At 37.2% G+C, this 17,373-nt stretch overlaps 1 protein-coding gene and 2 pseudogenes across 1 annotated transcript; all 3 read right to left on the reverse strand.

The window, feature by feature from the left end:
* Window positions 1-247: 247 nt before the first annotated feature.
* LOC121297523 lies at window positions 248-2,436 on the reverse strand (annotated as a pseudogene).
* Window positions 2,437-2,487: 51 nt separating this feature from the next.
* On the reverse strand, window positions 2,488-5,951 carry LOC121297525 (protocadherin alpha-8-like). The gene is made up of 2 exons (XM_041223877.1): window positions 3,472-5,951; window positions 2,488-2,496 (listed from the first exon to the last, which is right to left on the reverse strand). Exons 1-2 carry the CDS (start codon window positions 5,866-5,868, stop codon window positions 2,488-2,490), a joined length of 2,406 nt encoding a protein of 801 aa, XP_041079811.1. The 5' UTR covers window positions 5,869-5,951.
* Window positions 5,952-12,308: 6,357 nt separating this feature from the next.
* LOC121297526 lies at window positions 12,309-16,355 on the reverse strand (annotated as a pseudogene).
* Window positions 16,356-17,373: the final 1,018 nt, after the last annotated feature.

Genomic DNA, 17,373 nt, shown 5'->3' on the forward strand with positions numbered 1-17,373 from the left:
TGACTATACAGTACATATATTACAGTAGATAGTTATCAAAATTACTTACTTATCTTGACGGTTTCATTCCAATATCAGAGATTATCAGCGTGTTTCCATTACTTCCAATGTCAATGGAGGCGCCGGCGTTTGCTTCAGGTTTGACAAACATCACATCTTTTTGGACAGCATTTGAACACATTCTGTACTGGTAGCTACGGTAAAGCGAACCGTTGCCGCTGACCTCTGCGTAATTAGGATTGTAAGGTTATTTGCTTGCAAAATGACCACTGGGTTTACAACATTGAAGAGCAACCAGAGTGATTATACTGATAACAAATAATGATGAAACTGATCCTAGTGTTATTATTAGGTAAAAGGTGATATCATTCACTTCTGACTTACGGGACGCTCCCTTGAGCCCAGAAAATAGATCACCCTCTGTAACCTCGACAATCGTGATGTGTATAGTCATTGTTGTAGATAGAGAAATGTTCCCACTATCCTTTACAAGTATGGTACGCTTTTGAAGGACGTCATCACTTTCAGTAAAACGGCGAAGTGTTCTGATTTCTCCTGTATAGAGTCTTACTCCGAATAATGTCGGGTTAGTAGCGTCTTGCAGCGAAAACGATAACCAAGCGTTATATCCTAAGTCAGCATCATATGCTCTGACTTTTTTTTAACCAAATAGCCTACATTTACATTTCTAGGAACAGTCTCCGGGGGAAAACTAGACCCGTCATTTGGTAATGGAGACAAGATGGCCGGAGTATTGTCATTTTGATCAAGAACAAAAACGTTTACAGTAACGTTGCTGCTGAGTGATGGCACACCAGAGTCGCTTGCTAAAACGTAGAATTGCAATTGCTTCAGCTTTTCAAAGCCAAAACTGTTCGTGGTATAGACATTCCCATTCTCAGAATGAATGGATACAAAAGATGAGACTGGTTGTTTTCAATAAGAGTATCCTGAATTAAATATGATATTCGTGCATTTTCATTTTGGTCCATATCAAATGCTTTTAAATAAAAAATGGAAGCGCCAGGGACGTTGTTTTCAAGAACATAAAACCTATATGGATTTTGTGGAAACTTTGGTTTGTTATTGTTTACATCAGAAACCACCACTGAGAAGGTTTTAAAGGATGATAGAGGAGGTTCACCCAGGTCCTGTGCTGTTACTGTAATATTGTACTGAGAAGTAACCTCGCGGTCTAATCGTGCATTTGTAATTAACGAATATAAATTGTCTTTATAAGATGGTTTTAATCCAAACGGGGCATTTTTGGATAATTTGCAGACAATCTCTGCTATTGGTGCCAGAATCCAGATCAGAAGCACGGATCAGTGCTATAGCATTTCCAGCAAGCGTGTCCTCTGAAACTGTGTTTGCCAGCGAGGTCACCTCTATGTCTGGTGCATTATCGTTAACGTCTACTATGTGCGCTATAACGCTGCAATACACTACAATTGGAACAGGGCCCCTATCTGTAGTTTGGATATCAATTTCATAAACGTGTTTCTCTTCAAAATATATCGATCCTTTAACTGTGATCTCACCAGTAGTATAATCTAACTGGAAAACATCGATCACTGTATCAGTGTTGCTTTTACCAAATGCATACACAATTTCACCATTCAGGCCGTCATCCAAATCTGATGCATTTAATTTAATAACAATGGTAACTTGAGGAGAATTTTCTTTCAGATACAAGGAATACATCTATTTATCAAAAACGGGTGCGTTGTCATTGATATCAAGAACAATTACAGATATATTAAGAATATTAGATCTTTATGGGATTCCGCCATCTAAAGCTGTGAGCATTAAATGATGTACTTTATTCTGCACTCTATCCAATGGTCTCTGTAATAATAATATCGGAATTGTACTGTATTCGCTGCGATCTTGTAATACCAAATCGAAATTTTCATTTTGATTCAGTTGATAACTACGCAGAGAGTTTGATCCAATATCTGGATCGTGCGCACTCTCTAAAGGAAAGCGTGATCCTTACTGAGCAGACTCTTTCCAGATTTCCAAATGTGTCTGGTTTACAGGAAACACAGGAGGGTGGTCGTTTACATCAGCAATTCCCACTTTAACATAGTGAATTTCGACAGGATTTTCGACAATAATTTTAAGACTAATTGAACAGTCATGGTTTCGATCGCACATTTGATCTCTGTCTACATTTTGATCAACAAATAAAAAGCCATTCTTTTGATTTACCTGCAGATGCTCCCGCTTTGATCTTGAAACGATACGAAAACTTCGATTCTCTAGTTCCGTTATATCGATGTCCAGATCTTGAGCTATATTCCCAACAAAAGTGCCATGATCCGATTCTTCAGAAATTGAGTAACGTAGTTGCGCAGAAGCCCTGTTCCAAAACCAGAATAGCACAACGAAACAGACAACTGACGATCCCAAACCCAAGCTGCGCTTACACATGATAAACACATATATACCATTCACTGAGGATTGCTTGTGTAAAACCTCCGATTAATCCAACTTGATCAACAAAGTGTTTATTCAAATATAACTGGTTACTTTTGACATACAATCCTATTGATGAGCTCTTCGTTTCTGAAGCTGAGACTATAATACACTCAATACTAATGACGTGATACAGCAGTGATAGCTCTGCTGTGGGATGGGCATTTCTACATCCATTTCAGCACCACATTGTTGGACAGCGGCGACACCGCGAGTTTTAATTGAAAATTGCATTTCATTTCTGAAAGACTTCCACAAGCCCTGTGTCACTGGGTCTTAGCACACACTATACCTATACATAACACTACCAGCAATGATAATAATCAGAGTTTAGGGATGCACTGCTCTTAGTTACTTCGGTTTCAGAAATGACTCGGGGACCAGGTATATATACTGGATCTGTATTGGATTGATATTACATTAAGTGGTTATCAAAAAAAAATCAGAGCACCACAAAATGTTATCTGAAAAACAGCACGCATAATATTATAGCACAGTCAAGCAACAATGCGAATCCACTACAGCATCATGACCCCATGTGATCGTACTGCCTTCATGTACCATCTTAATTAAAATATCTGGAATTACATATAGATCAACAAAGAAAGATGTAGTCATTTATTATTATTATTATTATTATTATTATTATTATTATTATTATTATTATTATTATTTATTATTATTAAGATTTTAATGTCCCTTTGTACATATCCACAACCAATACAAAGGCATGAAAATTGGATTGCGTCTTTGTGGGATGAAATAGATTTCTCACTTGTCGTGCAAGACAGAAGTAACGTGACTTCTCTTGCTATTTATAACAAAAAGCTATCTTTACAGCCTGTATTTGTATGTTTAAAGATATCCACATTAACACGTTCATCTTGAGAAAACATGAGCAAACAGCATAAGTCAACTGTCGTAAATAAATAAATAAATAAATAAATAAATATTTTGACAAGTACTGGCCGGCATCTCAACCTCACTTACCTCTCCAGAAGCTATCATTCCATTCTCAGAGAGAACCAGAGTATTCCTGTTACTTCCAACGCCTGATGCAGATCCTATATTCATTGCAGGTCCAACAAACATAAAATGTTTCTCTGCAGCTCTGTACTGGTAGCTATGGCACAATGATCCATTTCCACTAACCTCGGCGTAGTCTGTATCGCGGGAATACTTGGTGCTTATATAATCCCTTGGTCTGTGACACTGAATAGCAATCAAGGTGATTATGCTCACCACAAACAGTGATGAAATTGAACCCAAAGTGACTATCAAATAAAAAGTTAGGTTATTTCCTTCTTGCTCTTTGGTATTGCTTTTGAAGTCAGAAAATGCAAATGCCTCCGTATTCTCGACAGTTGTTATGCGTATTGTTGCTGTGGTAGAAAGGGAATAGTTTCCATTGTCTTTCACCACTATGATCAGTTTGTGTTCAGTGGCGTCAGTTTCAGTTATTGGTCGAAGTGTCCTAATTGCTCCTGTATTGCGCTCTAAACCAAAGAGAGTAGGATCGGTAGCTTGTTGCAATGAAAACGACAACCAGGCATTGTATCCAATATCAGCGTCGTGAGCTCTAACTTTTGTTACCAAATATCCTGCTTTCACATTTCGTGGAATTGTCTCTACGGCTTCAGCAGAACCGTCTTTACTTAATGGAGACAAGATCACCGGCGCATTGTCATTTTGATCAAGAATATAAACACTCACAATGACGTTGCTGCTGAGTGGTGGCACCCCAGAGTCTTTTGCCAACACTTGGAATTTAAAGTTTTTAAGTTCTTCAAAATCAAAGCTTCTTATCGCATACACATTTCCATTGTCTGAATTAATACTAAGGAGAGTTGACACGGGCTTGCCCAAAACATCACCTGCCTTGACATAATATGAGACACGTGCATTTTCATTTTGATCCAGATCGAACGCACTTACTGAAAAAATGGAACCTCCAGGTGCGTTGTTTTCAAGAACGTAAAAAGTATATGAATCTTGAGTAAAGCTCGGACTGTTATCATTAATATCAGACACTTTGACTGTGATAGTTTTAAAAGAAGACAAAGACGGGTGGCCAAGGTCTTGTGCTGTTATTGTAATATTGTACTGCGATGAAATCTCACGATCTAAATGCGCCTTGGTTATTAAGGAATATACATTTTCCTGAAAAGACGGTTTCAACTCAAACAGAATATTTTCAGATAGTGTGCAAAACATTCTACCATTAATGTCAGAATCAAGGTCTGTAACACTAATCAGAGCGATCACGGTTCCAGGTTTTGCGTCCTCGGAAATGAGGCTTGACAAGGAGGTTACCTCTATCTCCGGTGTATTGTCGTTTACATCTTGTATCTGTACAACAACATTACAGTGCACAGTCAAGGGAGAGTGTCCCTTATCGGTAGCTTGTACATCAATCTCATAAGACTCCTTTTCTTCGAAATCTATCAATCCTTTCACCTTGATTTCACCTGTGTTACTGTCCAAGACAAAGAGTTCCGACACTTTACTCCTCAATGTGTTACCAAAAGAGTAGTCAACGACTCCATTAAATCCGTCATCTAAATCTATAGCATTTACCTTTACAACAAAGGTGCCTACCGGCGCATTTTCCTGCAGCGTTACTGAATACACCTCTTTATCAAACACAGGTGCATTATCGTTAATGTCAAGAACAGTTACAGTAATATTGAGGGTGCCAAATCTGGCCGGGTTTCCACCATCAAAGGCTGTCAAAAGCAAATTGTGCTCAGGGTTACGTTCTCTATCTAAAGGTTTTTGTAATATCAAAATGGGAATTTTATTATCTTCGCCACGATCCTTTACTTCTAGTTCAAAATGTTCGTTTTGGCTCAATTGATAAAAGCTCAGTGAATTTGTACCAACATCTGCGTCATGCGCAGCCTCTAACGGGAAGCGCGCTCCCTGCTGCGTCAACTCTGCAATTTCCAGGCTCGTCTCTTTTTCTGGGAAACTCGGAGAATTGTCATTTATATCTAAAATTTCTACCCCAACATAATGAATTTCTAGCGGGTTTTCTATAACAGTTTTGATGTTGAGTAAACAGTTATTATTTCTATCACATAGTTTCTCCCTGTCAATATTGTGATTAACAAACAAAACGCCAGTCTTTTGATTTACCTGCAATAGCTGCTGCTTTGTTCCAGAAACAATACGAAATCTGCGGTCCGCTAGTGTGTTAATATCAAGCCCCAGATCCTTGGCTATATTTCCAACAAGAGAACCATGGTTTAATTCTTCGGGAATAGAATAGCGTATTTGAGCAGCAGCGGTTTTCCAAAAACATACCACAAAAGCAAAAAGCAAAATGATCCACCTGTACGTCCATTGTCTTCTATAATCTCTGTTCCTCATCGTGAATAAATCCATATAATAGTGACGAAAATGTATTACAATTCCCCGATTTGGAAAACAGTAAATGAACGTCCTGCTGGCCTTTATGTGAGCTGACTTTTTCTCCTTCGTACTTATCCAGTAACAGACGCCACTAATACTGCTTTGTCTTGTGCACAAATAGACCCTGAAAAGGGCTGGGCTTCACAGATAAATGGTATTGCTTGACAGCAGCGACACCATGCGTCTCTGAGCAAAATTGAATTTCATTTATAATCATTGTGTTACAATATTATGTATTTATTGTAAATATATAAAATTCAATAAAAATATCAAATAGCTTTATATTTTAATACCAAAACACCCTCCTCTTGTATATATTAATGCTCTCCAAATCGTTCTTCTCTTTTCGGATGTACTTTCAATCAAACACCAAAAATGACGGTGTATGTTTTAAGAGCAGGATTGGGACAAAGGCCTTAGTGCCTTATTGCCTTATTGCCAAGCAAACCCTAACTCTAACCCTAAGCTTAACTTCTCTACCTGTATGTATAATATCCAGTTGTAATGTAAATGTTTTCATGCTGTTACTCGATATGATTAAATAAAATAAAATCATGGCATTCTGATGTTAAAAATTAAATGAAATAAAACTGCAGAATAACATGTGTATCTAGTTAAATACAATGCAATTGATAGTTCTGTTGTATTCATTAGTTCCTATGGTTAGTTAAAATGAATAGAACAAAAGTCCCCAATGCCTACAAGTCTGCAAACTCATAAGTAAGCAAAATGTTTACATTTGTTACAGGCGATTTAAATGCTACTAATACTGTTGTTAAAGAAAATGCCTTTGTATGCCTTAAATATAAACTAAACTTCGAGATCTTGATTGATGACCAATGAACAATATGTCACTTCCTACCCCAAATAAACGAAGAATTGTGCAAGTGATACATGGCATACAAAAAAAAAACAGTTTAGAACACATCAGGGCAAATATAAGGGCTCAAACAAAAAGCTATTAAAACAACTTACCTCTGTTGACGATATTATTGCAATATTTGAGATAACTGGCGTGTTCCCATTATTCCAGCGTCCATAGAAGCGATAATTTCAGATTTCACAAACACAAACTCTTTCTGGATAGAATTCTGACTCAAACACATTATGTACTGGTAGCTATGGTAAATCGAACCTTTCCCGCTGATCTCTGCATAGGTAAGGTATTTGCTTACAAAATGACCCCTCTGTTTACAACATTGAAGAGCAACCAGGGTGATTATACTGATAACAAATAATGAGGAAACTGATCCGAATGTTGTTATTAGGAAAAAAGTGATATCATTCTCTTCTGACTTACTAGACGCTCACTTGAGCTCAGAAAATATAACACCCTTTGTATCCCCGACAATCGTGATGTGTATAGTTATTGTTGTAGACAGAGGAATATTCCCACTATCCTTTACAAGTATGGCAAGTTTTTATAGGACGTCATCACTTTCAATAAGACGGGTAAGTGTTCTGATTTATCCTGTATAGAGTCTTACTCCGAATAAAGTCCGGTCAGTAGAGTCTTGCAGTTGAAAAGGTAACCAAGCGTTATATCCTAAGTTATCATTATATGATCTGATTTTCATCACCAAATAGCCTGCATTCACATTTCGAGGAACAGCCTCAGAGGAAACACTAGACCCGTAATTTGGTAATGGAGACAACATGATGGGTAACGTTGCTACTGAGTGATGGCACACCAGAGTCCTTTGCCAAAATATGAACATTGAATCCCTGAAGCTGAAACTGTTCGTGGCATAGCTATTCCCATTCTCAGAATGAATGGATACAAAAGATGAGACTAGGCTGTTTTAATGAGGCTATCCTGAATTAAGTATGATATTCGTACATTTTCAATCTGGTCCACATCAAACGCTTTTACGGATAAAATGGAAGCGACAGGGACGTTGTTTTCAAAAATGTAAAACGTATATGGATTTTGAGGAAACTCTGTTTTTTTTATAGTTTACATCAGAAATAGACACTGAGAAGGTTTTAAAGCATGACAGAGGAGGATAACCCAAGTCCTGTGCTGTTATTGTAATGTTGTGCTGAGAAGTAACCTCGCGGTCTAAGCGTGCTTTTCTATTAACGAATACAAAGTGTGCTTATAAGGTGGTTTTGACTCAAATGGAACATTTTCGGTTAGATTGCAGGCAATCTTACCATTGATTCCAGAATAGAGGTCAGTAACGTTTATCAGAGCTATAGCAGTTCCAGGTGGTGCGTCCTCAGAAATGTCATTTGTCAGTGAGGTCATCTCTATTTCTGGTGTATTGTCGTTAAGACCTATAATGTATATAATTACACTGCAGTGCACTGACATGGGCACCGGGCCCCTATCTGTAACCTGGACATCAATGTCATAAACCTCATTTTCTTCAAAATCTATGGTCCCTTTCATTGTAATTTCTCCCGTGATTTGATCTAAGCTGAACAGATTAGTCACCGCATCAGCGTTGGTTTTGCCAAACGAGTACATTATTTCACCTTTGAGACCTTCGTCCAAATCTGATGCATTTAATTGTATTTTAGTGGTGCCCTTTGGTGCGTTTTCTTGTAATTTAACATAATAAATCTCACTTTCAAAAATGGATCGATTGTTATTGATATCAAGTACAGTTACAATTATCTAAAGAACACCAGATCGATGTGGGTTTCCTCCATCTAGTGCAATAAGATTCAAACGATGCATGCATTGGATCTTTCTCTCTGTGCAAAGGTCTCTGTAATACTAATAACAGAATTCTGCAATATTCGGCTAGATGAAAGTGCTCATTTTGTTTCCGATAACACTGTGTAATAAAAAAAAAATTTGTTCCTGGGTAGTAAGTGTTATTTCCTAATTGCTTATGCCTCAAAAGTATAGAACATGGCTATTATTCCCCACAAACTTTGCTTTTGTGACCAGGACAGTGATATTTCAAAATATCACTATTTCCAATGGGAAAACGGGCAAATGTGTGTCTTTTCGTTCACATAAAGTCAGAAAAAAACAACATATGAATCCAAATTAACATGTATTTATACTAAAGTAATACAAAGATGACTACAAAAGATTTAGAACTCAGTAGTTTTTCGAGATTTACAATTATACTGTAAATACAGTATAATACAGTATAACTGTAAATCTCGAAAAACTACTCAAACTACTACTTTTGAGACTTAAGCAATTAGGAAATAACACTTACTACCCAGGAACAAAAATTGTGTTACATAGTGTAATAAGAACGTATGGAAGTTGGACCAACTTCCCTGCGGAGCAGATTGCAATTTCAAAACGATGCTCATTTATAGGGAATATTGATTGGCGTGGTCGCTTACATCAACAATTATTACTCCAAGAGGATTTTCAAAGATGATTTTAAGACTAATTGAACAGTCTATGTCTTTATCACACAGTTTGCTCGCTGTCTATATTTTGATTAACAAACAAAACATCCTTTTGATTTGATCCTGAAAACGATACGGAAACTGCGATTATCTAGTTCTTTTACATCGATGCTCAGATCTTAAGTTATATTCCCAATATAAGTGCCATGCTTTGATTCCTCAGAAATAGAATAGCTTAGTTCCGCAGAAGTTCTGTTCCAAAAACAAGACAGTAAAATGAAATGGAAATGAAAATCCATAACCCCAGCTGCACTTATTCATGTTAAATAAAAATAAAAATATCCCGTTCACTATTAAGTTCTGGTACAAATCGTCCAATGTATCCGTTTTCTGATCGTTGTAGGTTATCAAAAAGTGTAAAACAACTCCCAAATCGGTTAAATTGGATTAAAATCCCATCAAGGCATTTGTTATGATCTCTTTGTGAAGTTGAGACGACAATACAACCAATATTGATGTCGTGCTAATGCACAGAGAGCTCTGCTCTGGGCTGGGCATCTCTGTAGATTTCAGCACCATAATGTTGGACAGCGGCGACACCGTGAGTATCAGTGAAAAATGCATTTAATTTTAAACAGCCTTTCAGACTTTTCATATAATAAATAACATAATAAATGTTATTTTAGGTGTCCTGTTTGTTGTGGTAATTCGAAAACATCAAGCAAATAGTAAATTATTATACATGGAATGAATGTAATCCAAAGTTGTATTTCAAGAAACCTTTATTCTTTATATGCCTAATATTGGTATTCCAATTAAATATATAATAAACATTGCAGTCTTACATAAATAAGTAATAAGTAATATAATATAATATATATGATATATATATATATATATATATATATATATATATATATATATATATATATATATTATATATATATATATATATAATATATATTATATATATATAAAGTACTTTCGTCGGTGATAGACCACTATACTGACTGGTAAATTAACTGACCAAGAATTGTTTCATGGTCTCATAATCATAGTACCACAGTAGAAGCAGGAGGCAGTACAACACGCTATATACATATATATATATATATATATATCTATATATATCTCATAGAGAGAGAGAGAGAGAGAGAGAGAGAGAGAGAGAGAGATAGAGATCAGAGAGAGAGAGATGGGAGAGAGAGAGAGAGAGAGAGAGAGAGAGAGAGAGAGGAGAGAGAGAGAGAGAGAGTCAATTGAAATAATTTAAACATGTAAACTTTGTATAGATTTTTGGATAGATGTGTTGCATAAAGAAAACATGCTCATACCTGTGTTGGAGCTTTAATTCCAACATTTGATATAACTAACGTGTTCCCTTTGCTCCCCGGTTGAACCAACATAAAGTCTTTGTGGACGCCGTTTCCATTTAAAGACATTCTGTATTGGTAGGTGTGATAAAGCGAGCGGTTCCCACTGACTTCGGCATAACTAGGGTTACAGCAATACTGGCCGTCCGTTTGACTTCTTGATCTCTGACACTGAATGACAATATGCTGATATTGAACCAAGGATTATTATTAAATAAAAAGTTAGATTGTATTCTCCTTCCGGGGTTGTAGTTGAACTTTTCAAGTCAGAAAACATCAGTTCTTCGGAGTTCTCCGCGGTTGTTATGTGTATTGTTACTGTTGTTGAAAGGGTATAATTTCCATGATCTTTTACAATTATGACAAGATTATGTTCATTGGAATCGATTTCTGTAAACGAACGAAGGGTTCTTATTTCACCCGTATAAAGCCCCACACTAAATATATTAGGATCAGAAGCTTGCTGTAGTGAAAACGATAACCAGGCATTGTACCCTAAGTCGGCATCATATACTCTGATTTTTGTTATCAAATAGCCTTTTTCCACATTTCGAGGAATTGTCTTCACTGCTGCAACAGTACCGTTCTTTGGTATTGGAGACAAGATCACGGGAGCATTGTCATTCTGGTCAAGGATAAACACACTAACATCAACATTAGTGCTCAGAGATGGTTCTCCAGAATCTTTTGCTTCAATTTGAAATGTAAGATGTTTGAGCTTCTCAAAGTCAAAGCTTCTGATTGCATATAAATCCCCACTGTCTGAGTTAATGGATAGGAATGATGAGATCGGTGTGCCTTGAACTTGACTATCCCAAATGAAATATTGGACTCTCGCGTTTTCATCTTGGTCAGGATCAAAAGCACTCACTGTGAATATTGAAGCGCCTGGTGCATTATTTTCGGCCAGGTAAAGTGTATAATTGTCTTGGGAAAAGTTTGGTCTGTTATCATTTATGTCTGACACCGTAACTGCAATGCTTTTATGAGACGAAAGAGGAGGTTCGCCACAGTCTTTTGCTGTTACTGTAATGGTGTATTGGGAAGCAATCTCACGGTCCAAGTGACTGGTTGTAACCAACGAATATGTATTCTTCTGAAAAGATGGTTTCAACTCAAATGCTATATTTTCTGACACTGTACATGTAACTTTACTATTAATGCCAGAATCAAGGTCAGTAACGCTGATTAGAGCTATCACACTCCCTGGTTTTATATTCTCCGAAACTATGTCTGAAACTGAGGTTACTTCTATTTCGGGTGTATTATCGTTGACGTCAGTAATCTTTACTATCACACTACAGTGTCCAGAAAATGGAGATGGTGCCCTGTCTGTGGCTTGTATATTGATCTCATATAATTCGTTTTCTTCAAAATCTATTAACCCTTTTACTGCAATGTCCCCCGTTGTACTGTTCAAGCTAAATAATTCTTGTACTCTGTCACTGTTACTTTTGCCAAACGTATAGATTATTTCTCCATTGAGACCTTCATCCAAGTCAGTGGCATTGAGCCTTATAACAACTGTGCCTTTTAGAGCATTTTCCTGTAAACTAGCTGAATACATTTCTTGATCAAACACAGGCGCGTCATTGGTGTCTAGTACGTTAATTGTAATCCAAAGGGTACCAGATCTCGGAGGGGTTCCGCCATCCACTGCTGTGAGAAGCAGGTGGTGTATTGGATCGCGTTCTCTATCAAGGTTTGTTCTTAATATTAAAACAGGAATTTTACTGTATTCGCTACGATCCTGTATATCCACTTCAAAATGTTCATTTTGACTGAGTTGATAAGAGCGTAGAGAATGTACACCAGCATCTGAATCATGCGCACTTTCCAATGGGAAGCGTGCTCCCTCCTGAGAGGACTCTGCAATATCCAGAGTCGTGTGGTTTACAGGAAAACTAGGACAATTGTCATTTATATCAGTGATTTCTATTTGAACGTAATGCATTTCCAAAGGATTTTCTATAAGCAGCTTAAGATGTATAACGCATTTCTTATTTCGATCGCATAGCTGCTCCCTATCTATACTTTCATGAACAGATAAAATGCCATTAATTTGATTTACCTGTAAAAGCTGTTGCTTTGATCCATAAACAATACGAAACCTGCGATCAGGGAGCCTTTTAATGTCAAGTCCAAGGTCTTCAGCAACATTCCCCACGAATGCACCATAATCTAGTTCTTCGGGAATTGAATAGCGTATCTGTGCAGAGGCATTATTCCAAAAACAAAGGACAGTAAAATTCAAAAGGACCCATATAAAACCCAGGCTACTCCCACGGTCTCGTTTTTCCATGATGAACAAATACCCGTCAAAATAACAATTTTAAACCATATATCTATCCGCTTGATATAAATATTCGTGATCTGTATTCCCACTTAAAAGCACGATGAGCAGAAGATGTGTTGGAATAAAAATGTTAATTCTCTTGCTCTAAAGGTCGAGCTCTGTGTGTGTTTTTGATAGCGTAGTCACTGGTTCTGCTGCTTCCTTTATCTCCTGTAGAACGCATTCTGGTGGGGGAGGGCATTACATATTTGTGCATTCTCTATTATTGTTACAACAGCGACGCTGTGAGCCCGAATTCAAAACTGAATGACTCTCGTGATCAGAAAGTTTTTTATGCATCGACTTTTCTGATTATTTCGCTAAAAACTAAATTGCCAGACATATAACTTTGCAAAACTTCATTTTTGTTTGTTTGTCAGTTACTGGAACTTATTGTGATTGAGCGGTGTTTTCTAAATATGTTTTAAAAAAATCTGAAGCACATTCACACACCCTTGAAATTTGCTCAGATTGTTGCAAACAAAAATGGTTTTGCAAAACTGCCCTGCAAGTTGCTCATTCACTTTTTTTTTTTTTTTTTAATAGATAACGGTCAGTTGGCCATATGTGTAAGAAATAGCTTACACTTCGTACTAAATGGCTACTAATCAACAACAAATCACGAGGTTATTTAATTAATGAACTGCAAACTGTCAAAAGCGCAATGACAAGATGTAATTAAAGTTAAAAACTGTAAATACACACTAGACACCAATAGACATGAATCATTCAACGCTCAACAGCATATCCAGCCCATCTGATTGTAATCAATCAATCGAATGGAACACAATTAAGGAATAGTATTAGTATGCGCCACTAGGGCTCTGCACTTGTAAGTGTAAGTAGTTATCAAGGATTTGTATAAATGTATTGCTGTATGTACTTGAATACGCATACTGCTGTAATCAAAATTATACAGTATATGTATGTTATTTTCATATAACTGAGCTGACAAGATTTAAACCAGCCTATTGTCTTTGCTGATATCAAACTTTTTGAATGGTATGAAGATGCTCTTAAACACTTACCTGTCCTGAAGCTTTCCAGCCAATGTCCGGCATGAGGCGTGTGTTTCCATTACTGCCAACATCCATAGCTGCGCCCACATTGCTGTTTGGTTCCCCAAACACGAAGTCTTTGGGAATAGCATTTGGGTTTAATGACATTCTGTACTGGTAGCTTTGACAAATTCCATTCCCACTGACTTCCGCGTAATTAGGATGACAAGAATACCGACTATCTAAAATGTCCTGGGGTCTGTGACATTGAATGACAATCAATACAATAATACTGACTATAAATAATGAAGAAACTGAACCCAGAATGATTATTAAATAAAACGTTAATCTTTGTTTTTCATCTTGTTTTTTGGCTGCACCCTTAAGGTCGTAAAATAATGGTTCGGCTGTATCCTCTGCCATTGCTATATGTATAGTCACTGTTGTAGAAAGTGATTTATTTTCACTGTCTTTAACAAGAATGATCAATTCATGTAAGGTGGGATCGCTTTCTGTAAATGAATAACAGGTTCTTACATCCCCCGTGTGACTCTCAACAGTGAAAAGTCTAGGGTCAGTAGCTTCCTGCAGTGAAAATGATAACCACGCATTGTATCCTAGGTCCGCATCATAAGCTTTGATTCTTGTTACTAAATAACCCGCATTTACATTTCGAGGAATTGTCTCGACCGCTACAGCAGTCCCGTTCTTTGATAATGGAGACAAGATCACCGGAGCATTGTCATTCTGATCGAGAATAAAAACATCCACGGTAACGTTGCTGCTGAGTGATGGCACCCCAAAATCCTTTGCTTCAACTTGAAATTGAAAGTTTTTAAGCAGCTCGATATCAAAGCTTCTTAAGGCGTAGATGTTGCCATTATCTGAATTAATGGATAAAAACGAGGAGATTGGCATGTGCTGAACTTGACTCCATAAAATTGCATATGATATTCTAGCATTTTGATTTTGATCTGGATCAAACGCACTTACTGAGAATACGGAAGCACCCGGCGCATTGTTTTCAGGTATGTAGAGTGTATAGGCACTTTGAGCAAAACTTGGGTTGTTGTCATTTATATCTGAGACAATCACTGTCATGGTTATTTGAGTCGACGGGTGAGGGACGCCAAAGTCTTTAGCTGTTATTGTAATGGTTTACTGAGATGCAACCTCACGGTCCACGAGTGCATTCGTAACTAAAGAATAAACATTTCTCTGAACAGAGGGTTTCAATTCAAATGGCATATTTGCTGAAGATAAACAAGTAACCTGGCCGTTAACGCCAGAATCAAGGTCCGTAACACTCATTATAGCTATAATACTCCCAGGGTCTAAATCTTCTGAAATTGTGTTGGACTTTGAGATGAATTCGATTTCTGGAGAATTGTCGTTGACATCTTGAATCTGTACCAGGACTCTACAATGCGCTGCTAAGGGTGAGGCACCCTTGTCTATAGCTTGCATATCAATCTCATAGATCTGCTTCTCTTCGAAATCAATGAGCCCTGCTACTTTCATTTCTCCAGTTATGGTATCCAAGCTAAACAGTCCTGTTATTTTTTCATTATTGATTTTACCAAAACCATACATTATTTTTCCATTTAGATCTTTGTCTAAGTCTGATGCATTTAACTGGATAACAAGTTTGCCTTTTGTAGCATTTTCCTGGAGAAACACCTCCTATATTTGTTGATCAAACACAGGTGGGTTGTCATTGCTATTTAAAACGTGAACGATAATTCCCAGTGTACCAGATCGTTGTGGCTCACCGCCATCAACTGCTGTAAGAAACAAATTATGTGCTGCATCAATCTCTCTGTCCAGTGGCTTTTGTAATATTAAAATGGGAACTTTACTGTGTTTACTAAGATCCTGAATGTCAATTTTGAAATGTTCATTTTCACTCAAGATATATGAGCGCAGTAAATTTATTCCAATATCTGGATCATGCGCGCCCTCTAAAGGAAAGCGGGCTCCCTGCAGAGTAGACTCTGCAATTTCCAGGCGAGTCTGATTAAGAGGGAAGGCTGGCGCATTGTCATTAACATCAATGATTTCTACTTGAACATAGTGTATTTCAAGTGGATTTTCTAAAATAATTTTGAGATCAATATGACATTTAATATTTTGTTCACAGAGTTGCTCCCGATCTATATTTTGGTTAACAAATAAAACCCCACTGTTTTGATTTACCTGCAGAATATGCTGCTTTGATCTAGAAACAATACGAAAACTGCGATCCTGTAGTTTTTTAATATCAAGTCCTAAATCCTTCGCCACGTTTCTAACAAATGCACCATAATCCAGTTCCTCGGGAATTGAGTATCGTATCTGTGCTGTAGCGTCATTCCAAAGGAAAAACAGAATAATCCAATGTAAAAGGCTCCATCTGAACTTCCAGCTCCTTCCATACATTCGTTCTCTCATGATGAACATATAAAAATATTCCGTTTTATAACTGTTGACACAAAAACAGGAATACACCAATGTCTAGTACATATTTCAGTTCACATCAATCAGATAAAGATATACTGTACATCCCCTGTACATTTGACCGATTACTGGGTCTCTGCCTGGCGGATTCTGTTGCTTTGTCTTTTATGCAAACTGGCTTGCTGGGGAGAAGTGAATCTCGTCATACTGTACTTTTAACCGCATTACTGTTACAGCAGCGACACTGTAAGTATAGGTGAAATAGTGCATTTGTGTTTTTGAGACATGCTGGGAAATAATAATGGCATAACTGTTTTTATTTATCAAAATAAGCTATTGTTCATCTATCTCATAACAATATGAAACTGGATATAACTGGGTACTTTAATTCATACATTTGTTTCAACTGTCCAAGCTGTGGAGTGGGTAACCATCTATTAAAAACCACATGCCCACTTAACCTTCAGTACATTTGACATTTATAAGTTGTTGTTCGTGCTTCTTTAAAGATCATTAATTCAGTTCCCTTTGGTTGTTGGCTACTTTGACTTTTAACAACGGTCTCGTTGATCTGTTTTAAATACTTGTTGTTAATTTGAAGAGCTGCGCGTAATTATGGTTTTTACCAATGTTTAGTTTCTTTACCTTAACGTTCTGGTTTTGTTGACGCTTGGTTCTAAGCACGTACAAGTGTACCAGAATGAATGCACTTTAAGTATACTTTATTCCTATACTAAGGTCCTACTGAAGGAAATTGTGGGACTCTGCAAATTGAATTTTTGCTTCTGGACCAGAGCTCATCGAACTAGAGAAACAGACTTATAACCAGGTCCCTGGTTCAAGTCCCGGCTCTGCCACTTACTCATTGTGTGACCCTGAGCAAGTCACTTAACCTCCTTGTGTTCCTTCTTTTGGGTGAGACGTCATTGTAAGTGACACTGCAGCTAATGCATAGTTCACACACCCTATAGTCTTTGTAAGTCGCCTTGGATAAAGGCTTCTATTAAATAAC

This window comes from Polyodon spathula, chromosome 22 (genome assembly GCF_017654505.1).
Source record: "Polyodon spathula isolate WHYD16114869_AA chromosome 22, ASM1765450v1, whole genome shotgun sequence".
Taxonomy (NCBI): Eukaryota; Metazoa; Chordata; class Actinopteri; order Acipenseriformes; family Polyodontidae; genus Polyodon; species Polyodon spathula.

Bases quoted from the DNA above. Each gene is read 5' to 3' on its own strand.
- LOC121297525 (XM_041223877.1), bottom strand. From the start codon at position 5,868: ATGGATTTATTCACGATGAGGAACAGAGATTATAGAAGACAATGGACG.